This window comes from Sorex araneus, chromosome 11, assembly GCF_027595985.1.
Source record: "Sorex araneus isolate mSorAra2 chromosome 11, mSorAra2.pri, whole genome shotgun sequence".
In the NCBI taxonomy this organism is placed as follows: domain Eukaryota; kingdom Metazoa; phylum Chordata; class Mammalia; order Eulipotyphla; family Soricidae; genus Sorex; species Sorex araneus.
The window spans coordinates 32,081,641-32,108,937 of record NC_073312.1 but is presented as its reverse complement, the minus strand read 5'-3'; the positions used below and the strand labels follow the sequence as shown (position 1 = coordinate 32,108,937).

The 27,297-nt window shown below is 38.7% G+C and overlaps 1 protein-coding gene across 2 annotated transcripts; it reads left to right on the top strand.

The window, feature by feature from the left end:
• On the top strand, positions 1 to 27,297 carry LOC101538594 (cytochrome P450 2C19-like). 2 transcript variants are annotated; one of them, XM_055119012.1, is made up of 9 exons: positions 1 to 168; positions 14,723 to 14,885; positions 15,043 to 15,192; positions 16,649 to 16,809; positions 19,055 to 19,231; positions 20,450 to 20,591; positions 24,531 to 24,718; positions 26,217 to 26,358; positions 27,116 to 27,297. In XM_055119012.1, the coding sequence occupies exons 1-9, from the start codon at positions 1 to 3 to the stop codon at positions 27,295 to 27,297; spliced, it is 1,473 nt and encodes a 490-aa protein (XP_054974987.1). The 2 variants fall into 2 exon arrangements, with proteins under 2 accessions (XP_054974987.1, XP_054974988.1); XM_055119013.1 differs by lacking the exon at positions 19,055 to 19,231.

The window sequence follows — 27,297 nt, the reverse complement described above, 5'->3', positions numbered from 1 at the left end:
ATGGATCTGCTTGTGTTCCTGGTGCTCTGTATCTCCTGTTGCCTCCTCCTTTCATTCTGGAAACAGAGCTCTCTGAAAGGACGTCTCCCTCCTGGCCCTACTCCTCTCCCAATTATTGGAAATATCTTACAGATAGATGTTAAGAATGTCAGCAAATCCCTGAGCAATGTAAGTATGTTTTATGATCCTCCAGTGACATGAAATGGGTAAATAAATTAGCTTCAAATTTTAAAATGATGTCTAGTCTTGGCACACTATTAAAATTAATCAATGCAAATAAAATTATTCCCTGAAATGATTCACATTTCTTTTGCCATTTTCAATGTATTATCACAAACAGTAGAATGAAATGATGTATTTGTCGGTAAAGAAAAATTTAGAGTTTTGTATGATAGAATCAATATAATACTATGGCAAAAATTTTGTTTCAGTCATTTGCTATAATTTTTGGTTCAGGATAAATGGAAAAAGGGGTTTTGTGATTATAGATTTTATGCCACATTCCTCTACTATAGAAAGTGTGTTTTTCTAAGAGTAACAATGAACATTGATTTACTCTGAAGTGACAGAGTGGGCCTGATTTCAATAAATTGCTCTGGGAAGAGCTTGACTGACTGAAAGAAAGAAGTAATCAGCAGGACCCAATGTTGGTAACCAAATTCATGTGAATGTTAACAAGAACTTCTGTCTATATCCTATGAAGACACAGGCTGGAAAAATTGTGCTTCCATAAAGTGCTGCATGTGCTAAATTACCTCTATGATGCCACTATTCCCTATATTGGGAGAGGGGCAATTTATCAGCCTGGGCATTAGAATATTTCAAGCTTCTCATACCTGCCAGCCAGCACCCAATCAGGGACTGGTAGTTGAAGCACACTGCATTAGAGCACCTGAATCTATTTATTTTTTTACTTATTAAATGTACTTTTTTTTCTTTATTTATTTTTAATTAGTGAATTACCATGAGGGTACAGTTACAGATTTACATATCTTTGTGCTCTTGTTTCCCTCATACAAAGTTCGAGGACCCATCCCTTCACCAGTGCCCATTCTACACCACCAGTAAACCCAGCATCCCTCCTACCCTCCCCAATCCCATCTCCCCACACCCCGCCCTGCCACTGTGGCAGGGTATTCCCTTTTGTTCTCTCTCTCTAATTAGGTGTTGTGGTTCGCAATAAAGGTGTTAAGTGTTCACTATGTTCAGTCTCTAGCCCACATTCAGCCCACATCACCCTTCCCCCGCATGGTCTCTGACCACATTGTACTTGGTGATTCCTTCTCTGAGTTGCCCTCTCCCCAGAATGTGAGACCAGCCTCCAAGCCATGGAGTCAGCCTCCTGGTGCTTATTTGTACTATTCTTGGGTGTTAGTCTCCTACTCTGTTATTCTATATTCCACAGATGAGTGCAATCTTTCTATGTCTGTCTCTCTCTTTCTGACTCATTTCACTTAGCATGATATTTTCCATGCCGATCCACTTATATGCAAAATTCATGACCTCCTTTTTTCTAACAGCTACATAGTATTCAATTGTATAGATGTGCCAAAGTTTCTTCAACCAGTCATCTGTTCTAGGGCACTCGGTTTTTTCCAGATTCTGGCTATTGTAAACAGTGCTGCGATGAACATATAAGTGCAGATGTCATTTCGACTATACTTTTTTGGTTCTCTGGGATATATTCCCAGCAGTGGTATTGCTGGGTCAAATGGGAGCTCAATTTCTAATTTTTTGAGAATCGTCCATATTGTTTTCCAAAAGGGCTGAACCAGTCGGCATTCCCACCAGCAGTGTAGAAGGGTCCCTTTCTCCCCACATCCTCTCCAACAGCGGTTGCTTTTGTTCTTTTGGATGTGTGCTAGTCTTTGTGGTGTGAGGTGGTATCTCATGGTTGTTTTGATCTGCATCTCCCTGATAAGTAGTGATGTAGAGCACTTCTTCATGTGCCTTTTGGCCATTCATATCACTTCCTTGGGAAAGTTTCTGTTCATTTCTTCACCCCATTTTCTGATGGGGTTGGATGTTTTCTTCTTGTAGAGTTCAACCAGTGCTTTATATACCATTGATATCAACCCCTTATCTGATGGGTATTGTGTAAATATCCTTTCCCATTCTGTAGATAGTCTTTGTATTCTGGTCACTGCATCTTTTGCGGTGCAGAAGCTTTTTAGTTTAATGTAGTACCATTTGTTGATCTCTGTTTCCACTTGGTTGGCCAGTTGCATGTCATCTTTGAAGATACCTTTATCTTCAATATCGTGGAGGGTTTTGCCGACTTTGTCTTCAATGTACCTTATGGTTTGTGGTCTGATGTTGAGGTCTTTAATCCATTTTGATCTGACTTTTGTGCATGGTGTCAGGTCGAGGTCTAAGCCCATTCTTTTGCATGTGGTTGGCCAGTTGTGCCAGCACCATTTGTTAAAGAGGCTTTCTTGCTCCAGTTCACATCTCTTGATCCCTTATAAAAGATTAGATGATCATACATGTGGGGTTGTGTGTAGGGATATTCCACACTTCTCCATTGGTCTGCGGGTATGCATTTGTTCCAGTACCATGCTGTTTTAATTATTACCGCTTTGTAGTAAAGTTTGAGGTTGAGAAGGGTGATGCCTCCCATCATCATTTTCCCAAGAATTGTTTTAGCTATCCGTGGACATTTGTTGTTCCATATTAATTTTAGGATTGCTTGATCCGTTTCTTTGAAGAATGCCACGGGTATCCTTATAGGGATGGCGTTGAATCTGTATAATGCTTTGGGGAGTATTGCCATTTTGACAATATTGATTCTCCCTATCCATGAGCAAGGTATATGTTTCCATTTCCGCATGTCCTCTTTTCTTTCATGGAGTAGCGTTTTATAGTTTTCTTTGTAGAGGTCTTTTGCTTCCTTGGTTAAGCTGGTTCCGAGGTACTTGATTTTCTGGGGCACAATTGTGAACGGGATTGCTTTTTTCATGTCCCTTTCCTCCGTCTCATTGTTTGCATATAGGAAGGCCATGGATTTTTGGGTATTGATTTTGTAGCCTGCAACTTTCCTGTATAAGTCTATTGTTTCTAAGAGTTTCTTAGTAGAGGCTTTAGGCTTCTCTAGATATAGTATCATATCATCTGCAAATAATGAGAGTTTGATTTCTTCCTTCTCTATCTGGATGCCTTTAATCTCTTTTTCTTGTCTAACAGCTATCGCAAGTACTTCCAGTACTATATTAAAGAGAAGTGGTTAGAGTTGGCATCCTTGTCTTGTGCCTGATCTTAGAGGAAAGGCCCTTGGTTTTTCTCCATTGTGGTTAATGCTTGCCATAGGCTTGTGGTACATGGCTTCGACTATCTTGAGGAAAGTTCCTCCAAAACCCATTTTGGTGAGGGTTTTAATCATGAACGATGTTGGATCTTGTCAAATGCTTTCTCTGCCTCTTTTGATATGATCATATGGTTTTTATCTTTACTTTTGTTGATGTGATGGATTATGTTGATTGATTTCCGAATGTTAAACCATCCTTTCATCCCTGGGATGAATCCCACTTGGTCATGGTGTATGATCTTCTTGATGAGTTGTTGGATAGTATTTGCTAATATTTTGTTGAGGATCTTTGCATTGGTGTTCATCAGAGATATTGGTCTATAATTTTCTTTCTTAGTGACCTCTTTATTTGCTTTTGGTATTAGGGAGATGTGTGCTTCATAGAAACTGTTTGGGAGAGTTCCTGTTTTTTCAATTTCCTGGAAAAACTTGAGTAAAACTGGCAATAGGTCTTCTTTGAATGTTTGGAAGAATTCGTCAGTGAATCCATCTGGGCCTGGGCTTTTGTTTTTGGGGAGATTTTTTATTACATTTTCAATTTCCTTAATTTTAATGGGTCTTTTCAGATATTCTAAGTTTTCTTTGTTCAGTCTTGGGAGATTGTAGGAATCAAGGAATTCATCCATTTCTTTTAGGTTCTCTTGTTTTGTGGCATATAGACCTTCAAAGTAGTCTCTAATGATCTTTTGAATCTGACTGCTTTCTGTTATGATGTCCCCCTTTTCACTTCTGATTCGATTTATTAGGGTTCTCTCTCTCTTTCTTTGTGAGTCTTGCTAGCAGTTTATTAATCTTATTTATTTTCTCTAAGAACCAGCTCTTTGTTTCATTTATCTTTTGGATTTTTTTTTGGTTTCCATGTCATTAATTTCTGCTCTAATTTTTATTATTTCTTTCCTTCGGTCTTGTTTGGGTTTCTTTTTCTGGTCCTTTTCTAAGGTCTTGCGCCATGAAGTAAAGTTCTCTATGTGGGCCCTTTCTTCCTTCCTGAGGAATGCTTGGAGAGCTATAAATTTTCCCCTAAACTTGGCTTTAGCTTTGTCCCATATGTTTTGGTAGTTCGTGTCCTCATTTTCATTTGTTTCTAAGTATCTTTTGATTTCTTCTTTGATTTCCTTCCTGACCCACTCATTGTTCAACATTGAGTTGTTTAATTTCCAGGTGCTTGATTTGGTTCTCCGTGTTGGTGTGTGGTTAGCTTCTATCTTCAGCGCTTCATGGTCTGAAAAAATGGTTGATACAATTTCTATTTTTCCTTTTTCGTTGATGTATGTTCTCAGGCGCAGTACATGGTCTATTTTGGAAAATGTTCCATGTACACTGGAAAAGAATGTGTATTCTTTCTTTTGGGGGTGTAAAGTCCTGTATAGGTCTATAAGGCTCTTCCTTCTATCACTCTTCCATTACTTCTTTCAGAGTCAGTGTTTCCTTGCTGAGTTTTGTACTTGTTGATATATCCAGAGGTGATAAGGGAGTATTGAAGTCTCCGACTACTATTGTGCTGTTAGTGATGTCCTCTTTGAAGTCTGTTAGGAGTTGTTTTAAGTATTTAGCCGGTAGTTCATTGGGTGCGTATACGTTTAAGAGTGTGATTTCCTCCTGTTGTACATATCCCTTGGTGAATAGAAAGTGTCCTTCGCTGTCCCTTCTAATCTTTTTCAACCTGAAATCTATGTTGTCAGATACTAGGATAGCCACTCGAGCTTTTTTAAGGGAGTTGTTTGCTTGCAGGATTGTTTTCCATCCTTTGACTTTGAGTCTGTGTTTATTCTGTTTGTTCAGGTGTGGTTCTTGCAGGCAGCAGAATGTTGGGTTTAATTTCCGGATCAATTTTGCCACTCTGTGTCTCTTGATAGGTGCATTTAGGCCATTGACATTGAGTGAGATTATTGTGATGGGGTTTTGTGACATCTTTCTGTGGGGTTAGTTGTTCTTATGGGGTTCTTCCTTAGCTTACAGTAGCCCCTGTAGACCTTCTTTTAAGTTTGGTTTTGAGTCTATGAAGTTCTTGAGCTGTTGTTTATCCGAGAAATAGTGTATGGTTCCGTCAAGTTTGAGTGAGAGTTTAGCCGGATACAGTATTCTTGGTGAGGCGTTCATTTTGTTGAGTTTTTTCACTATGTCCCACCATTGTCTTTGGGCTTGGAGGGTTTCCTCTGACAGGTCTGCTGTAAATCTGAGGGTTGCTCCTTTGTATGTGATTTTCTTCTTTGACCTTGCTGCTTGTAGAATTGTGTCTCTATCCACAGCATCCGCCATTCTGACTATGATATGCCTCCGAGTCTTTTTATTTGGGTGACTTTTTGCTGACACTCTTTGGACTCCTTGTATCTGGATGTCTGCCTTCTCCAGCTCTGGTAATTTCTTAGTAATGATGTCTTTGACTGTGTTTTTTTCATTGGGATTACTTCCCTGTGGTTCTGGTACTCCAATGATTCTTATGTTGTTCCTCTTGAAGTCATCCCCCAGGACTCTGATTCGCTGTATAGCCATTTTAAGGTCTTTTGCCATTATTTGTTGTTGTCTGTAAGCTTTCTGCAGCTCATCATCAAGGTCGCTGATTCTGTCTTCAGCTGTAGTCATTCTACTGTTGAGGGCATCTAGTGAGATTTTTAATTCATCTACCGATTCCTTTATTTGTGTGTGACTTCCGTTCATAGGTTTGAAATTTCTGCTGTCATTTCTTCTTGCATTTTTTTGGTAGATCGTTCCAGTGATTCATTCATCTCCTCCCTTAATTTATTGGATTTCTGTTCCATGGTTGCTTGGAGTAGGTCGACTCTCGTCCAGATTTCCTCTCTGAATTCCTTATCTGAGTGGTCGTAGATGTGTGTCGCAACATTTGAGTTTTCTGGTATCTTTTCTTCTCCCTCTCTTCGTGGAGGGGATTTTCGCTGCTTCTTCATATTGTTACGGAAGTATAGAATTGGAAGTTTGTAGTTGTTTATTCCTACTCCCACTTGCTGAGGGAAAGAGGGGTTCTGTTTGTGCTATTGCTGATGGCAGCCTTGTTCCTATTCTAGAGTTCTTCCTTATACTCAGGCGTTTCTTCCTTATTGATGTGGGGGCTTTAATGAAGACTTAAGGCCAAGTTCTCTTTAGAAAGGTTTTGCTAAGCTTCTATTATTCACTGATAGTTTTTCTTAAGTTGAAGGAAATCTAATGGGCTATTTCGCATAAGTGATTGAGATGGGCTAAAGCAATTTTCAAAGAAAAAGACTATACCTGATGTGCTAAGGTAGAAAGTAATAACTGCGGCCTCATTATCGGCCGCCGCTCCAGCAGAGCCACGCCCCCTTTTTAGACCACGCCCCCGAGATACAGGCCACGCCCCAATTTCTACGTTGTGGGGGTCATGGGACTCGAGGTGGGGCAGCGGCTAAAGGTCCGATGTCCGGGCAGCCGCGTGGGAACCGGGGGGCACCTGGGAGGCGTGGCTGGGAGTCGCTTAATTACCTGGGAAAAGGGCTGATTGGAGGGAGCCGGATGGGATGGCAGGGGTGGCGGGGAGCAGGACGGGGCAGCGGCTAAACGTCCCTTAAATATTCTTTTTATCAAGGAGCATTTGTTAAAGGAGTGGAAATCTTATATATAGGACTACATTTTTAAAAAATAATTTCTATTTTATAAAGCAGCTTGGTATATTTGATTATATTTAATATTAGCACACCAATCCCACCACCATTATACCTTCCACCACCATATTTCAGATGTTTCCATCCTGAACTTTAACCTCTGCCCCCAGAGCAGAAACAAAATAATTTATTTTGTATTGTTTGTTATGAAAAACCACTAAAAATGTTTCAACAATGTTTCCTTAAAAAAAAGAATGTGAATATTATTATATTTTACCCAGGGCCCATTAAGCCCTTCTATAAGAAATCAGACGTGTTGCTGAAAGTTGAGACTTGTGTGAATATATATATATATAATATTTGTTAAAAAAATATTTCCCTTTAAGATTGGTTGCCTCCTACTTAATCCCCATTAAATGTGGTTGGTACTCTTGGAGTATGGGTGGTGTGAGGTATGAGTTGTCATGAGGCCACCAGTGCAACTGTGAGGTCTAGAAATGCATTCATTTCTTGATGAGGCTCACCCCAGCATGTGGAGACCGGCCCTGAGCATGGCAGCGGTTGAGTTCTGGAGGTTTTCAGCTGACAGGGCTGGGTTCCTTGGGGTTGGGAGGGGTCTCACTGTCCCCCTTCAGAGCACCCTGAATGAAGCATCATGGAGTGGGGTTTGGGGCCATGGTTACGGTGTGTGTCGTCGTGTTATGCTTCATTCCGGAGAGAAGGACATGAGACTCTGGATCAAGGCTGATGATAAAATTATCTGGCGCCAGCCAGAATTGGTTTATGGGTTGAATGCTGAGTGCCAGGAAGCACAGGGATACAGGCAGAGGATCCCTGTTCCAGATTCTGTTGAATCCAGCGTTTTCAGTCACAAAGTCCCACATACCTGGGTTCAGGACCACATTGATAAGACACTATACCTGTCAACAAAATACCAATATCCCCAATTCTGTCAGGAGAATCTAAGGGTTTGATTGCATTGGCCGTTGTCTCTCTTCTCTCTTCTTGCTTCATTATATAACGTGTGTGAGTGAGAACTTCTGGTATATATCTTTCTCCTGAGTATCTTGCTTACATCACCTACACCAATTTCATCCATGTTGTAGAAAAAGGTAAGATTTCCTTTTCTTTTTTCCTCCTTGTAGCTGAGTGGTATTGCATTGTCTGTAAATAACAAGTGTTTTTTTATATATGTATATGCATATATATCTTCTCATTTGCATTTTATGCCCTTAATACCCAAGAAAGAAATTGTTGGATGATAGATCTCTATTTTTATTAAATTATTTCATTTATTATTTTATTAACAATTATAAATCATTAAATTTATAACAAAGTTAATATATTTATTATATAATAAAATACAGCATTTTATTATTATTTATATTTATATAATAAAAATAAGTATGTTTATTATAAAAATAAAATATCACAATTTTTATTATGTTGGATGATAGAACTCTATTATAATAATATCTATTATTATATAATAAATATAATGTAATTATTATATTACATCTATTTATGTAACTATTGAGGTACCATCACGATCAGGATCACGAAATCCCATTGAATTGCTCGAGCGGTCTCAGTAACCTCTCCATTCGTCCTATCCCTGATATTTTAGAAGCCTCCCTCTACTCAGCCTTCCCAACGATGCAGCATTGGAGGCTCTTTCAGGGTCAGGGGAATGAGATCCAGCTTGTTTCTGGCTTTGGCATATGTATACACCATGGGAAGATTGTGATGCTGTCCCATGTGGGCAGGAAACTCTCAGTCACTTGCTAGTTTCTCCCAGAGTGAAAAGTAGGTTATAAGATATCGTGCGCTTCTGGGAACTTGCTTTTAAGTCTCTGGATGTTGGCCACTGATGGGATTACACACACCTGGGATCCTCTACCAGTACCTTCATGTGTGAGGCTTGTCTTAACGTGTGGAGAGGGGCCTTGAGCATGGCTATGGCTAGGTTCTGGTGATCTTCGGCTGCTGGGAGGTCTGCTCAGGGCAGGGAGGGAAGCTGGAGCCCATCCCCTCTGAGGGGCCCCAGGGAAGACAGCCAGACATGCGGGCAAGAGACTCTGAGGTAACATAGTTATTATGTTAACATTTATGAATATGATATATAAAGTTACTGCACCTCTACCATCTCTAAAGTGCCAAAGACTGCTATCATTCTGTTATTGAGTGCCCAAAGTGTACTTTTTGTTTGTTTTCACCACACCCAGCAGTAATCTGGTTTACTACTGGTTCTGCGCAGGGATCACTCTCGGTGGGACTCAGGAGACCCCAGGATGCCAGGAATTGAATCCAGGTTTGCCACATGCCTGACAAACACACAACTATCTGTACTATCCATACAGTACAATACAATCCAGCTTCTGAATTCTATTTTGGTGTGTGTGTGTGTAGGAGAGTTGCCTATTCCCATTTTAAAAATAGGAAAAATAAAGATGAACACACCTACTAAAGACCTACATTTTGAAAGTAGTATGCTTACAACAGCTTTCCCTGACAGCTGCAAACCAGGTTACCTCATCTTTTTTGAAGTTCCAATTCAAAATTTACTCACTGTATTAAGATATGTGAGGCACTCAAACAGGGAGATAGTATGTTGCTTAAGATGGTTGACGTGGGCTAAAGCCATGATCCCAGAGGCTCAGAAACAAATCTCGGAACCCAGTGGCTTTTGGCAAAAATGCATCCGGACTTTGCATTAGGTTACCAGCCCCGGGTCACTCCAGTTGGGGAATGGTGCCATCTATTTGCTGGCTCCCCTGGTGGCTCAATGACTATCATTTTCCAGAGAACAATGGAGAACCAGGTAAGGGCGTGATATCATATGCTATTCATAATCAGCAATAGAATATAATTTGTCTGTTCATTTCTTCTCCCCATTTATTACAAATGGCCAAAAGGCATATGAAAAATGCTCCACATTGCCAGTCATCAGGGAGATGCAAATCAAAACAATAATGAGATATCATTTCAGACCACAGAGATTGGCACACATTCAAAAGAACAAAATCAACCAGTGCTGGCATGGATGTGAGGAAAAAGGGACGCTCTTTCACTGTTGGTGGGAATGCCGACTGGTCCAGCCCTTCTGGAAAACAATATGGATAGTCTTTCAAAAACTAGAAGTTGAGCTAGTAATTTATGACCTCGCAATACCACTTCTGGGAATATATCCCGAGGCTGCAAAAAAGCACAGTAGAAATGACATCTGTACCTATATACTCATTGCAGCACTGTTCACAATAACCAAAATCTGGAAACAACCCAAGTGCCACAGAACAGATGACTGGTTAAAGAATCTTTGGTACATCTACACAATGGAATATTATGCAGCTGTTAGGAGAGATGAAGTCATGAAATTTGCTTATAAGTGGATAGACATGGAGAGCATCATGCTAGGTGAAATGAGTCAGAAAGAGAGGGACAGACATAGGACTACACTCATTTGTGCAGTATAGAATAACATCACATGAGGCTGACACCCAAGGACAGTAGATACAAGGGCCAGGAGGATTGCCCCATAGCTGGAAGACTGCTTCATGAGAGGAGGGGAGAAGGCAGATGGAATAGAGAACGGATCACTAGGAAAATGATGACTGGAGGAATCAGTCGGGATGAGAGATGTGTGCCGAAAGTAGATAATGGACCAAACATGATGACCTCTCAGTGTCTGTGTTGCAAGCCATAATGCCCAAAAGTAGAGAGAGAGTATGGGGATATTATCTGCCATTGAGGCAGTGGGAGGGTGGGGGAAGGGGGTATACCGGGGAAATTGGTGGTGGGGAATGTGCACTGGTGGAAGGATGGGTGTTTGATCGTTTTGTGACTGTAGCCCAAACATGAAAGCTTGTAACTATCTCACACTGATTCAATAAAATTTAAAAAAATTACAAATTGTCTAATATTGCCTTTATGGCAGATCTGAGTGCTGGGGTAAAATCCAAAATAATAATGGTGGGGTCTGGTGTCAAAATATTGAATGTAATCAAAGTACAGAGAGAATAAAGTGAAAATCATCTGCCACACAGGTAGAGGGAGGGTGTGGGACGGGGGGGGGTATACTGGGGTTTTTGGTGGTGGAAAATGTGCACTGGTGAATGGACAGGTGTTTAGTCATTGTATGACAGAGACTTAAACCCGAAAGCTTTGTAACTGCTCTACGGTGATTCAATAAATAAATTTAAGTCACTGTCATCCCATTCCTCATCGATTTGCTCGAGCGTGTACCAGTAAAATCTCCACTGTGAGACTTGTTACTGGTTTTGGCTTATCAAATACGCCACAGGTAGGTTGCAAGGCTCTACCGTGCGGAAATTTATTAAGAAAAGTACAAATAAGATCCCGGAGGCTGCACGTGTGGGGCCTTACCGCAGCTGCACGAGCATGACTCCAGAGGGCAGCTAAACTACTTTTGGTATCGGCAGCTCCTTGCAGAATGTCTCCAGATAGATCAAAGCCGAGGCCCCATTCCTGCTCAGGAGGGGAAAGGTTTTTCTCTCTCGCCTTTTCCTTGCCGGGGAGGGGGCGGGTGGCGTGGTGACTGTCATAGTGTGAGGACCACAGATGAGAGATACAAGCTTGCAATGATCCAATTATTCCTGGAAGAAATTTCCCTGGACTTAGTTGCTAAAATACAGAAATCCAAAACCACATGGCTGCCTTCGCTTCACAGAGACCTCATATCTCTTCACAGCAGGTCTGACTCTAGTGGGGAACTCCTAACAATAAGAGTGAGTTTTTTTGTTGAAACATTGAATGTAACCAAAGTAAAGAGGAAATAAAGTGAAATTTATCAGTTACCCAGGCCAGGGAGGGGCTGTGGGGGGGGTGAGGAATGGGAGGTATACTGGGGTTTTTTTTTGGTGGTGGAATATAGGCACTGGTGAAGGGATGGTTGTTTCAGCCTTGTATAACTGAGACGTAACACCGAAAGCATTGTAATTTTCCACATAGTGATTCAATTAAAAAAAAGAGAAAAGTACAAATAATATAAAAAGTTGTTACTAAGCAGCACCATGGTTCTATACTATAATGATGCTCATAGAGTTGAATGCGAGGACCCAAAGATAACAATTTTGATTGGGTCCTGAAGTTCTGGAAACCACCAGGATCAAATATGGTGGTGCTTTTGGGACTTTACGGTAGCACCCTATAAATCTCAGTGGTTAGAAACCTGTGATGTCAGGGATTGAATCAAGATTTCATATGTGCAAAAAATATGCCCTAACTAATGTCCTAAGAGTTGACCCTTATTTTGCTATTTATCATAGTATTTCAAAATCCTGACAATGTGTGCAATCAAAACTTTATGGAAAGAAAGTTAAGAAATAGATTTATGAATTTCAATTCAAAGAAGATTGTTGATGTAAAGAAGGGTCAGGATTAGTACTCTGTGGGAGAATATTTACCCTAAATACATGAGGTCCTATGTTTGACCCTATGCTTCAAAAAAACCAGAGAATAACTGAATTGGATTATTTTTTTTATTATTATTTATTTAAAATTCTTTTATTGATTCACCATGTGGAAAGTTACAAAGCTTTCCGGTTAAAGTCTCTGTTATACATTGCTCCAAAGAATTGGATTATTTTTAAACTTTATCTATTCCTTACCTTAGTGATGTGCTCAGTTTTTTCTCATGCTTTGTTCTACTGAAGTTCTCTTCCACTAAGTCCTCACTTCACTGAGCAAGGGTCCAAGAGTTTGACCGAGTTGCTTTGAAGTCTTAATCAGGGAATTTAGAAAGCTATAATGTGCTAGAGCGCTTCCCAGAATTTTGTCTCTGACCATCTGGCAGGTGAGTCTCTCAATTTTTTCATTATGTCTTGTGCTATATAAGGCTTGCAAGAAAGACCTGTGTTCAAGAAGTCCTCAATAGTAATTGGGAATTCATCACAATAAATTCCAGACAGTGATTCTGTAATTTCTGGACTTGGATGACTGATGATAATGTCATAAATTTCTTGCAGCTGCTATTGAGACCTGGATTGAGACCCAGGCTAGTGCCTGGTAATTGGAGTAGCATTGAAATTCAGTGGGCCTGAGAAGTTGTTGAGGATTTGGGGTCTTGAGTGTCCAGTAGCAGCAATATGCTCAGCAGTCCCAAATCTACTAAGGGATTTGAATTTTCCCGAACCTGGCAGCAACTGTAGTAGCAAGGTCATTAGTACAGTCTTGTGATTGAGATTGCAAAGGTTTGTAAAGATTCATAGCACCACATTTTTGTGGAACTTGCCTCTACCAAATTTGCAAATAATGGGTTCCCATCATGTGTTCAGAAAATCACCTAGTGAGTCCTGGTATGGGTCCAAGAGTTTGACTTAGTAAATGCCTGTAAATGCCTGCCTATCATGTTTTAATAAGATTGCTAGCTAGCCTGGGTTTCAGATGTCCAATAACATGGTACTCCTTTTGTTTTCTTTTAATCGAATCATTGTAAAATACATAGTTACAAAGATTTCACAATCAGATTGCATTCATATAACGTTCTAACAACTATCCCTCCACCAGTGCATATTTTCCAGCACCCATGTCCCCAGTATCCCTCCTGCCGCCACCACTCCCAGCCTGCCTCTATGGCAGACACATTTCTTCTTTCTCTCTCTACTCTTGGGCATTATGGTTTTCAATACAGATACTGAGAGGCCATCCTGTTTAGTCCTTTACCCACTTTCAGCACACATCTCCCATCCAGAGTGAACCCTTCCAACAACCATTGTAATAGTGGTCCCTTCTTTATCACAGCTGTCCTCTTCCCCCAGCACTTGAGGCAGACTTCCATTCATGGACCAGTCCTCCTGGCTCTTGTCTCTACTATCCAAGGGCTGGACATTCCTGTACCTCAAGTTTGAGGAAGTCTGAATACTAACAAGGGTGCACATTCACAAGAGACTGTGTTGGCTTCATATCAAGTTCAAGCTTCCTGAAGTATGGCATAGATACAAATCTCCCAGAATCCCTTAGAAGCAAAGACTAAGAGTTGAAACTTACAGGGGATGTCGTGCTGTAATTTGTAATAGATCTAGTGAGGATATAGGGGATTTGGGGTCAAGATTCTGAGTGCCCAGATGCTCCAGAGAACCAAGACGAAGAGCCTTAAGTGACTACCGGAAGTTCGATATCTAATGTTGACAGCCTATCGTCTGTTCTGCTGCAGTCAAACAGGCCTCTTTGTGGCTTGAGAATTTGTGGAGTAATGGCCTTAGGAGTAAGCTATGCTTCAGTCACATAGTACAAGCCCAAAAGTAGCTGGATGGAACACAGCAGACTACGGGAGATGCTTTGCTAGCTGGCTGGGTTCTGGGAGTGCCACAGAGTGCTTTCTGGCTATAGGCATGTTGCTAACAGTCAGATGTGGACTGGAGTGGACTAGACGTGTTTGGCTAGGCTTAGGCAACTGGGATATCTCAGTTCCCAGTGAGCTTAACTATTGTAATGGGATGATAGAGCACTCCTTGGGATCTCTTTCTAAGAAGAGAAATTTCTTAGTTGTTTCCTTATTTGTGGAGCAAATAAACCTTAAGTGAGGGAAATAAAACTGTTGTAGTTTTTTGATAGTTAATTTATGCAATTAATAAACAGTAACAACAAGTCTCACATGGAGACATTACTGGTGCCTACTCGAGCAAATTGATGGACAATGAATGACAGTGCTACAGTGCTATTAATTATAACCCGTGTACTGTTTCTTGGGCCATTGTTTGACATATCCTAGTCATCCTTAATTGGCAGCTACTACAGTAACTCATGTTTACGTTTTAAATTCAGAAAATGTATTCAGATTATGTCGGATTGTCTTCTTTGACAATCATATGCATCTTCTTTGCAGCTTTCAAAAGTCTATGGTCCTGTGTTCACTGTGTATTTGGGCATTAAACCCACTGTGGTTCTGCATGGATATGAAACAGTGAAGGAGGCCCTGATTGATTTTGGAGAAGAATTTTCTGCAAGAGGCAGTTTCCCACTGGCTGATAGAACTACTAATGGAAATGGTAGGTGTGAATGTACTCATGTAGCATTACTAATGAGGATGGAGAAGATGGAAGGCAGATATCAAAAGTGTGTGCTCATTGAAGGAGCTGCCACCTCTTGATTTATTCCTTTTTTTCTTAGGACTTCACTTACACTTTGTATTTCTTCTTCTGGTAGGAATTATTAACAGCAATGGAAAGAAATGGAAGGATATAAGGCGCTTCTCTCTTATGACCTTGAGAAATTTTGGGATGGGAAAGAGAAGCATTGAGAATCGTGTTCAAGAAGAAGCCCACTGCCTGGTGGAGGAGTTGAGAAAAACCAATGGTATAGATACAATGCCCAACTGTTACCCTCTCTAATCACATCCTTGGAAAATTTTCAGATGCAGTCAGTTTTCATTAAGGTAGTAGCTGCCAGCTATTATGTAGTGTAGGGAAGATTCGAGGCATAAAACCAAGAGGTTTTATCTGTTTGCTGTGTTTGTGTATACCTCACATTTGTGCATCTAGTGTGAATATAAAAGATTTTTTAATCTGTTTCTCTCTTAAGTCTGATAGTTTGTTTTAAAATAAATAATCATGAATAGGTGGTGTACCTAACACATGAATATTTTGACATTACTCTTTAATATTTGAACCTTCTTTGAGTATATTATTCATTATTGATTTGTCAGAGAGTCTTTTTATTCATGATCCAGTACTGTTAATTTTACATATCTAGGACTTCATTTCTTCCATGTTAGTTTACTTTGTATAATGTTGATGTTTCCATTTTTATTATTATTAAATAATATTATTAATATTCATATGTGTTATAAGTAGTGTTCAATTTTAATTGAGTAATTTTTCTTTTTATTTTCTCTAGCAGGGTCTGTCAATTTTGATTAAGTTTTTCAAAAGAGCTCTAGTTTCAGGGCTGGAGTGATAGCACAGCGGATAGGGCGTTTGCCTTGCATGCAGCCGACCCGGGTTCAATTCCCAGCATCCCATTTGGTCTCCTGAGCACTGCCAGGGGTAATTCCTGAGTGCAGAGCCAGGAGTAACCCCTGTGCATTGCCGGGTGTGACCAAAAAAGAAAAAAAAAAAGAGCTCTAGTTTCATTGCTGTGTCATATTGTTTTTTTTAATCTATTTTATTTACTTCCTCTTTAATCTTTATACTATTCTTTTTTGCTTTAGGCATAATTGTCCTTTTCCTAGTTTCTTGAGAAAAAAAGTTACATTGTTTATTTGTTATCTTTATTTCTCCTGTTTTGGAATATAGGAAGGGCCTCCCAAAATGGAGCTTGGAGGTGGGGCACTCATAGTGATTTGAAATCAAATATATTGAATGGTTCAGAGCAAGGGCCTGAGGATATGGTGGTGTTCATACCATTGTGGCTAGAGACCATGAGGTCAACCCTGGAGGTGATTTGGGGCTTCAGAGATATATCTGATGATGCTAGGGCATTGGCTAGGGCACTGTACATTGATGTACAGTGCCAGAAATTGGACCTACTGGACTAGGTCCAATGCATGTGTACCATTTCTCTTGCCCCATCTTTCTTTTATTATTGACGTAGCTTTTTTATCACTTATAAATTTTACTCTTAGAATTGCTTTTACTGTAAGCCATTAGTGATTTGTTTGTTTATGCTTGTCAAATATTTTATTGTTAAAGGAATTTATATGTAAGATGTCGCTCTTAAGTTTCTAGTGATGATCTTTTTCTTGCTACAACAAGCATATGTCTGTATTTTCATTGTTTAATTTTATTAATTTTTTTTTGTTATTCTTCTGTAGCATCACCTTGTGATCCTACTTTTATCCTGGGTTGTGCTCCCTGCAATGTGATCTGCTCCGTTATATTTCAGCATCGTTTTGATTATAGAGATCCACATTTTCTAAGTCTAATGGAAAAATTTAACGAAAATTTCAGGATTCTCAATTCTTTATGGTTGCAAGTGAGTGTAAATTTCTTTTCTTTTTTTTGAGTTTTATTTGCTCTCCATGCTTTATACTACTGTTTTCTATGCATTGTTCACTTGAAGATGATATTCTTAAGCATACATTGTTCCAACATATGGACACTGTTCCATGCATGGCACTTTTGTCCATGCATACAATATTCCAGTACCATCCCTTCCCCCAGAATGTCCTCTTCCCCTTGTCCCACCCAAAATGTCCTTGAGTAGCCCCTTATTCACCCTTACCCCTCACCCCTTGGTTGAATCAGTTCAAGAGACCAACTTTTTTGTTCTGTTGCCTTTGATCCTTTGCTGTTCCCTTCTATATATCTATATAACCCATATGTGAAAAAAGAGAATTCTATAGGATTGTGGGGGTTTTGTGTGTGTGTTTGTGTGTGTGTGAAGCAAGGTAGTTTTTTATTGAAACTTATTTAGAAATATGTGAAGGGAGAGATAGAGGGAGTAGTACTTGTTCAATAGAGAACATTGGCTTCTCCAGAGCGGAGATAAGAAAACAAAGAAGCATAGAGATAATCAAGATACATGTTCAAGGGAGAACATGGGCTTGAAGAACAAGCTGAATGATTTTACTATTTAATCATAATGTTTGCTGTTTTCTCCAAGTCCAAACATCTAGTTCACCAAACTATGAAGTAAATATATGAACCACAATTTCTACTCAGTGCTTAGCTTCATAGAATGCACTTTAAATATAGACTGAAAAATTCTGTACAGAATAAGAAACAGAAATTCACGATAATTAGCACTTTTAAGTGTTCTTTTTTCCTACAAAAGCCCAAAGTCTTGCTTTCACAAAATAATTTTGTATTTTCCTAAAAAATGTGCACATCACTAAAGGAAATCCACACTTCCTTTATCCATAGATAATATAATTAATCAACATTTATCAAATCATTATATTAGTTGCTAGAATTAAACTAGGAAGAGAATATCTTATTTAAGAAAAGAGAATTTTAGGGTTCACACATGATGTCAGATAACACTGACTAAAGTGAGAATTTTTGATGCTTTTCTTTTTTTTTTTTGGTTTTGAGTCGAGTCCCATGATGCTCAGGGTTTACTCCTGATTCTGGACTTAGGAATTACTTCTGGCAGTGCTCTGAGGACGAATTGGGATGGAGATCTAGTCCAGTAGCCACATGCAAGGCAAATGCCCTATGTGCTTACTATTGCTCCTGCCCTTTTTGATGATCTCTTTTTTATATCCTAATGATCAAGGCAATTATTTTTTATTTATTTATTTGTTTGTTTGCTTTTTTGGGTCTCACCCAGCGATGCTCAGAGGTTATTCCAGGCTCTGCCATCAGAAATTATTCTTGGCTTGGGAGACCATATGGGATGCCAGGGATTGAACCTGCGTTAATTGCGTGCAATGCCTTACTTGCTGTACTATCACTCCGAAGCCCTCCAGGCAATTATTTTCGAGTGATAAAGTAATTGGGTTTATGATTTTCCAACCATAAACAAATATCAAGTATTACGCTGTAATTAGATAAGATGTCTGCCTTCTGTTTAAACCATGTGATATGACCAGAGAGATTAATTTAACTACTCTACTCATAGTTACTGTGAAGATAAAATTGAAAGGTGCTGCATAGTATCTTCAGGATTTTCCCACTTCTAAATTAACTGATTCTGTTTGAGGCTATGAGACAGGATTTAAAAAAAGCAGTACAAAACTATAGCTATATCAGGATGCTCATCCTCCCTTCACCTCTATTACCCACATGATGGGAATCTTAGTGTTTATGTCATCCAGAATTTCAATAGTATAGGGAACTGAAGTAAACAATAAAATAATTAATGCAAGATGCTTTATATTATAAACATGATGTATGAATATAGAAAATAATTGTGATCTAGATCTGCTTGTCAGAATTTTCTCCATCAAACACAACTATCAGTGTATAAATTATGAATGAGTGAAACAAAATTTCCTTTTAAGACACAAAACACTTTTAAAATTTTTGGCCAAGGTTTGTCATGTGGTGTATGTCTTCATTAATCATTTTCTTTTCATTGGACTGTAAAGACAGCTAGGGATTAAAGCACTTGCTTTGCACATAGCTGGCCCTATTTGTCTATTTGTTCCACAGCTTTGACAGGAGTAATCCCTGAGCATAGAACCAGGAGTAAGCACTGACCAGCACCAGGGGAGTGCACCCCTATGAAATACTCAAGTCTCAAAACTTTAATAAATCATTGTTTTCTCTTTTAGCTTTGTAATACTTTCCCTGTTCTCATTGACTATTTCCCTGGAAGTCATAACAAAGTAATAAAAAATACTGAGTTTTTTAAAAATTATGTTCTTGAGAAAACAAAAGAACATCAAGCATCTCTGGACACTAATAATCCTCGGGACTTTATTGACTGTTTCCTCATCAAAATGCAAGAGGTAAAATGTGACTGGTAGTTTAGTTATTTGGTTTATTAAGCGTGTTGTACTTAAAACAATGAGTGCTATATTTACGAGGAAGCATTCTGTGTAAGGCAACTAATGTTGACAAGGTCTTTTGCTATTTATTGCATAAATTAATATAAACAAAATATTACAGAAGAAGTAAAATTAAATTGTTAGGATAAGTGGAATGTATAAGTTGTTTAGGCACTTATAGTGGTGGAGGAGTTGGGAGGAGAGAATGACACTTCAGGTAAACTAGAATCAACAAATTACGAATAAGTTACAAAATGCTAAATATCATTCCATAATTGAAGGTGGATCCTGATTGTGGCACACTTAATATTGAAGACTAAACCGAAACTTCAATTTTTCTGAGTTCTCTGTATGTCTGATAACTGGAAATAAACTTTAATATGTTGTTGGTGTAAACAATTGAGGGAGTTTCAAATAACCAATTGTATGAATGGAGGAATAGAAGTGAGGATTGGAAATAAAATTTAACATATTGTTGGTGTAAACTAGTTAAGGGAGTTTCAAATAGCCAAATTGTATGAATGGAGGAATAGAACTGAGTCTTGGGAGTGAATTGGTGGATGGAAGAGAGAAACCTCTACTCATATAAAGTGGTATAAAATGATATAAACGCAAAATTTGGTATTGATATCTGTAAGTATGAGTTTTGCTACTTGAACTGAAAAAGACAATTCTTCTAGCATGAATTTGCATTGTATCAGGTTAAAAATGAGTTGACTGAAAATATAGTCATAGTTGCTTGCTTGTAGGAAGATTTAAATTGAGAATCATGAGTATCCCAACTTTCTCATTTTTTATTTTCAGCCAGGATAACAGGGTAATGTTAGGCGATACCAGGCTGTACTCAGGGCTTACCCCTGGCCCTGCACTCAGGGATCACTCCTGGCGGGACTCAGGGAACCAAATGAGCTCTTGGGGACTTAACCTGGATCAGCTCTGCAAGGGAAACAACCTACCTATTGTACTCTTGCTTGGCCCAGCTTTGTCATTATAAAGTTTGTTTTGCTTTTTCTGGGTCCCTCAACTTTCAACATAATTTTAGGATAACCTTTTCAATTTATGCAGAGAAGCCTGCAAACTTTTAATATGTTGACTTAATTTTATAACAGAATAAATTCTTTTGGATTTACTAGTTCTGGAAAAATCATAAATCAAATAATCATATCAAATTATCCCTAGGAAAAGCATGATAAAGACTTGGAGTTTACTTTTGAAAATCTGACTATCACAGCCGCTGATCTGTTTGTAGCTGGGACAGAGACAACAAGCACTACGCTGAGATACGCTCTTCTCCTCCTGCTGAAGCACCCTGAGGTCATGGGTATGAGCAATATAATAGATGGATGGAGTGCAGAAATATCTTGCAAGGTTTAGATGTGATTTCCATCTTGCTTCTTAGAAAGCATCAGTAAATAAATATCTGTATGATCAAATTAATGAAAGTATCATGATGGGAGGGCTGGAGTGATAGAACACTAGATAGGGTGCTTGCCTTGCACGTCCCAGATTCGATTCCTCTGCCCCTCTTGGAGAGCCTGGCAAGCTACCAAGAGTATGCCGCCCACACGGCAGAGCCTGGAAAGCTACACATGGCATATTCGATATGCCAAAAACAGTAATAACAAGTCTCACAATGGAGACTTTACTGGTGCCCACTCAAGCAAATCGATGAACAACAGGACCACAGTGCTATACATCATGATGGGAAATCTTTATATAATACAAGAAGATGAAGTGCTAAGAAAGGTGAAGATACCACTGACTACTGGCAATATCAAAAGTAATAAATGATGATTTGGATTTCAAGGGGAGTTATTTGTGTCAGCCATAACCAGCATCAATTAACTGGAACAGCATACTAGATTTCTATGAAAAGTTCTCTTTGAATAGAAGGTAGTTTATTTACAGATCTAGGGCTCTATAAATAATATATACAATTCTGAAAGTATATTGTTCTCAAGTCATAGTAAGAAAGTGGGAAGTTTTCTTAAAACTAAGTGGGAATTTTGAAAACTAGTGTTTTTTGGAGAAAATGTAAACATTAAGGGATATGTTTAAAAAAGTCAAATTCAGGGACAAAAGATAGTACAGCAGTTAGGGAGCATGATTAGTATGCACTAGACTGGGTTTGCTGGGTTTGATTCCAGGAACCACATGGTGCCCCAAGCATCATTCAGTGTAACTCTGAAAGCCCCGGAGCACCACCTGGTGGCTTTGGTGTCCATAGGATCCGAATAGTATTGATGCACTTGGCCCTTGGCCTCCTGAACAGAATGTGGTGGAGGAAATCTAGCCCAGTTGGGGCCTGTTGACATCCTCACTGCTGTACTCTTTCCAAGCCTCACCACAACTCCTTTCATCAGGTAATTGTTTCCCTCATATGATTAGAGAGGTTTACTCCACAGGGACAGCATGCACATGAACCAACAACACTCAGCCAAACTCACAATGCAAAGGAAAGCATTATATGCACAGCTGATAAGAAACGTTAAGAATTAGTCTCCCTGGGGCTGGAGCAATAGCACAGCGGGTAGGGCATTTGCCTTGCATGCGGCCGACCCAGGTTCGATTCCCAGCATCCCATGTGGTCTCTTGAGCACCTCCAAAAGTTAAATCCTGAGTGCAGAGCCAGGAGTATCCCCTGTGCATCGCCAGGTGTGACCAAAAACCAAAAAAAGAAAAAAAATTCAATCTCTCAAATTTAGAAACTGTACTCTAAATTTGGAAATTAAGTTGTATAGCAATCAAAAGAAATGCATCTTCAAATGTGTGTGCTTTATAATTTTTCCCCTCTTATCCCTTTCTCACTTTAAAGTCATAAATTGCATCATAGGAAGTCATGGGGTCAGAGAACTTTTGAAGGGGAATGAAAGTGTCAGTAAGTCAGACCTAGAAAAGAACACATCAAAATTGGGGTATGTACTGAGGGGAGATGGTAGGGACGACAGAGACCTGAGAAATCACCTCAGATTTTTCTTAAGTTCACTGTATCTCTGTATCACTGTCATCATGTTGTTCACCAATTTACTCGAACTGGCGCCTGTAACGTCTCTGTCTCCATTCGTCCCAGCCCTGAGATTTTAGCAGGCTGTCCTTACTCGTCTTTCCAAACAATAGGAGGCTTCTTTCAGGGTCAGGGGAATGATACCTGTGATTGTTACTGTTTTTGGCATATCGAATACGCCACTGGGAGCATGCCAGGCACTGCCGCATGGGCGGGATACTCTTGGTAGCTTGCTGGGCTCTCCGAGACGCATATATATTTATTTCCCTCTATAATGATGTGTCGCTGCTACTCGGTCCAGGAATTTGTTTCAGACTTGTCCCGAGCATGTGGAAAGCCGCTTGGAGTAGTGGCGCTAGCTTATAGAAAAAAAATTAATTGAAAACAAACAAAAACAGTTGGAAGCTATGTGTTTAGTATTAGAAAGTGAAAAAAAATAGGGGCATTGGGTTGGACCACATTTGCTCGGTGCTCAGTGGACCATATAGGGTGCTGGGGATTAAACATGGGTCTACTGCATACAAGGCAAGTACCCGACTTGTGGTACCATTGCTTCGGCCAGAAACCAAACAAAATTTTATCGTATCAACTGAATTGTGTGTTTGATATACATTTAACAACTTTGAGTTTTATTTTATTTATTTATTTTTTTAGGTATACAAGATTGTATTAGGGAGAGTCACCCCAGAAAAACAAAGTACACAGTCTTCTACAGTGTACATGGAATATTCTTTAGACAGATCATAAGCTGAGACATAAATCAAGTATCCATAGAAGCAATTCTAGACATTATGTTAGTTTGTTTTCATATATCAATGTCTTGAAAGTAGGAATAAACCACACACACACACACACATACACACACAAATCTGTAAAAGAGACATATGTGCAGCTTTTGGTGAGTGTGACCCAGAACCCAACATGCACCAAAAGAGCAAATCTGGAACTCTGGTGTGAGCAACCCGACTCCAACCCTGACGCCATATCTGTGCACACCTGAGGAAGCATGTGTCCATACCAGCTCAGCCAAACCCAACTTCCAAGGGTAGCAAGTGCCCCTGGAGAACAATTAAAATCATAACCAGTTGTGAGAGAAGTCTTGGAATAGGACAAGCAAATGTGCCATGTCTCTGAAACTGAGTATTAGGAACAATGCAAAAACAAAACTCATCCATGTGAGCAGACAGTAACGAAAGACCCAGAAGACCCTCATTACAACAGACATTTTCAGTCTGCCTAAATACTGAGAAAAAAAATACTGCTGATACAACATTATCTAATAATTGCATCTGAAGACTATCAAAAACTTGAAGGGATACTAAAGTGTGTCTTGGTGAAATAAGTAATTGAAATAGAAGTAGAGTATTTACAGAATACAATAGCAAGTGTCAGCAACAGAATGTATACAGCCAGGGCACAGACAACTTTGAGCTTTAGAGAAATGATTAAGTACTAACCTTCAAGTTAACTGATATGCTCCATCAAAGACCATTTTCCTCTATTTAATAAAGTAATTTTATCCTCTAATTTCTGTATTAGCAAGGAGGGCTCTATAGAAAAATTATTGTTGTGGGTTTGAAACTATATGTTCCTATTTGGAAATAATTAAAAAATGAGATTGTATAAAGTTAGAATTGAATTGGAAGATATGGTTAGGTACAAGTAAGTACTCAAAGTGATTATGGTTATATTGCTTGGGTGCATTGTTTGCGTAATCAGAATGACATTGAAATAAAGATTCTGATAGTACTTTTGGTGTAAACATATTGGAGAAGTAGAATCTGGAAATAGGAGTTGAGGATGGAGGTGACCTCTAGATCAGCCAATCTGGTAGATAAGAGATATAAATAGTAAATACAAAAAAATGAAAACTCAACACCTACATATAGTTACATTATAATTTAGTTTTTAACCATTTTTAATTCTGATTAAAACAATGTTTGATTTCTCTTTGTGTGATTCAAGACTTTAATTTTCTGATTGAATTTTCTGATGTAATTCTGTTCTATTTAAAAACATTCCTGCATTTTCCTTTGTATTGTCATATATTATAATAATAGGTAGGTATAGACTATCTTGTTTGGCTTATAGGTAATGATATTTATCTGTATAATAGAATTATCTATGTCTAAGTGCACTTCTTGACACAAAAATGGTGTTGTGATAACTTCACAAGCCTATTTCATGCATCCTTGAAGTGGTACACAAACACAGCTTAAATTTTTCTTTCTCTGAGTCATGATTTGTGTATTACAGCTAAAGCCCAGGAAGAGATTGAGCGTGTGATTGGCAGACACCGGAGCCCCTGCATGCAGGACAGGAGCAACATGCCCTACATGGATGCCTTGGTGCACGAGGTCCAGAGATTCATTGATCTCGTCCCTCTCAACCTTCCCCATGCTGTGACCCGGGATATTAAATTCAGAAATTACATCATTCCCAAGGTAAAATTTATTATTCTTATACTGACCTCTGCTTACCATTTTTCCTTTTCACATTATATATATCCAATTCTTAATGAACACAGAGAGATTTGCAAAAATTAAAAACATATCTGGTGCCTACCTGTATGTCTTCCTTAGAATGACATCTATTCAATCTTCTGCTAATATTAATTTTTATCTTATATTTTAGGTAGTTTTTATAGAATGAAACTGCTTACAAAGATGTAAGAGGAGTGAAAGAGGGAAATGTTTTCAAGAATGAACAGAGGCTTCACCAGAGTAGAAATAAACAAGTAAAGAAATGTAGAGACAATCAAAAGAGAAACGTGTTCAGGAGAAAACACAGGCTTGAAGATCAAGTCTTGTACTCATTTTTAAATTGAGTTGTTTTGACGTTTTGTTGTTGTTATTTGTTCTGGGTTTTTAGGTCCCATATGGCTCTGCTCAGGGTTATTCTTGATTCTGTGCTCAGGATCACTCCTGGAAAGGAGTGATTTTGGGGATGGATTTTAGGGATCCATTACGAGGTGTGGGGGATCTAACCAGGTGGGGTGTATTCAAGGCAAAAGCCTTCCCAACTGTGCTCTCTGGCCCCTGTTCTTTGTTGTTTTTGATGAGTTGTAAGCTTTTCATATCTTTTGAATAATTGTCCCTTGTCCTATAAATGTTGTCCAGATATCTTCTCCCAGTCAGTTAGCTGCCGTTTGTGTGTGTGTGTGTGTGTATGTGTGTGTGTGTGTGTGTGTGTGTGTGTGTGGTTTCCTTGACTGTCCTAAGGATTTTAGTTTAATTTAACTAATTTATTTTGAATTTTGTTTCTTATGTCATTGGAATTGACATCTCTGATGTGATGTGCATGTTGATCTGATGTTGGAGTTTATTGTCAATGCTTTTCACAACATAATTTTTGATTTTAAGTTTTACAGCCAAGTCTTTAATACATTTTGAGCTATTTTTTATACATGGCATAAATATTTAATTTTAAGTTTTATAAATAATTTTTGATCAGTAAAAAGGGGTTATTGAATTTTTTTGTTGTTGGTTTCCTGAATTCTTCATAAATCTTGGATATCAGCTCTTTACCAGATGGAAGGTGTGCAATTATATTCTGCCATTCATTAGGGTGCCTCATCATTTATCATTGTTATTTTCACTTAGGAAAAGGTTTGTAGTTTGATGTAATCATGTTTGTTAGTTTTACTTTTGTTTTCTGCCATTTGCAATTAAGTAAACAAAGACACCATAGGCCAATATTCCCACTCCTGTTTTTCTTCTATCTGTTTTGTGTTTCTAGTCTTATATACTATACCATAATCTATTTTGAATTAATTTTTATTTATGGTGCTAGGCAGTGGGCTACTTTGATTCTTTTGCATCTCAGTATCCAGTTTTCCTAACATTTATTGAAGAGGAACACCTTGCTGCTTAATATTACCTCGTACATTTCTTACAGCTCCACAAATACTTTATGACTCAGATTAGTTGTGTTTTGTTCCAGGGCACAACTATAATTACATCACTGACTTCTGTGTTGCATGATGAAAGAGAATTCCCGAATGCAAAGATGTTTGACCCTGGCCACTTTCTGGATGAGAGTGGAAAATTTAAGAAAAGTGACTACTTCATGGCTTTTTCAGCAGGTATTAAAATTTATTTCCTTTGTACATCAGCAGTCAATTGACAATGGATTTGCTGACAATACACAGAGCTCACTCTAGGGCTGGTAGAATAGTTCTTTGTTCATGATCAAGAACACAATCTTATGGTCTAAGCAGTTTTCCCTCTTTCTACACACCTTCATTATTAGGTCAGATCACTGATATTTTGGAAAATTTATTCATTTCTTCCAAATTCAGAAAGAATTTTTTTAAAAGACAAAATATAAGAAAATTGCACTTTATAAAATGAAACAGTGTGAGATAAAACTTGAAATATCATGATATGTTGGAGTTATTTAGCATGAGTTCTGTTAAAGTATGAAAAAGAGTCAGACAAAATGGACAGATCATCTAATATCAAATTAGAAACAGCAAACATTATATAATATCAAATTAGATACAGATAACACAGGTAATGTATTTGTTTCAAGAAAAGTATTAATGGAACCCTTATATATGAAAGCAGGAGTTATAATATAAAATGACTTTTCAAAGTTCTTCCTTTGTGTTCATCTCAATAACCGTTGAAAGAACACCTTTAAAATAAGCCGTTAGGCAATGTATGGTGTGTGTGTTTGTGTGTGTGTGTGTGTGTATTACACTTTTCATCCATTTGTCAAAGCATCATATTTTTTTATTCACCCATTTAACCACTCTTTAAATAATTATTGCATATTCTCCAACTGACAGCCAGAAACAGTGTTCGAGGACTAGCTTTTCTTGTATTTCCTTTTTTCAGGTAAACGCTCATGCGTAGGAGAAAGCCTGGCCCGCATGGAACTGTTCTTATTCCTGACCACCATTTTACAGAAATTCAACTTGAAATCTGTGGTTGATCCCAAGGACCTTGATACTACCCCTGTTGCTAGCGGATTCACTTCTGTGCCCCCTTCTTACAAGCTCTGCTTTGTTCCTCTGTGA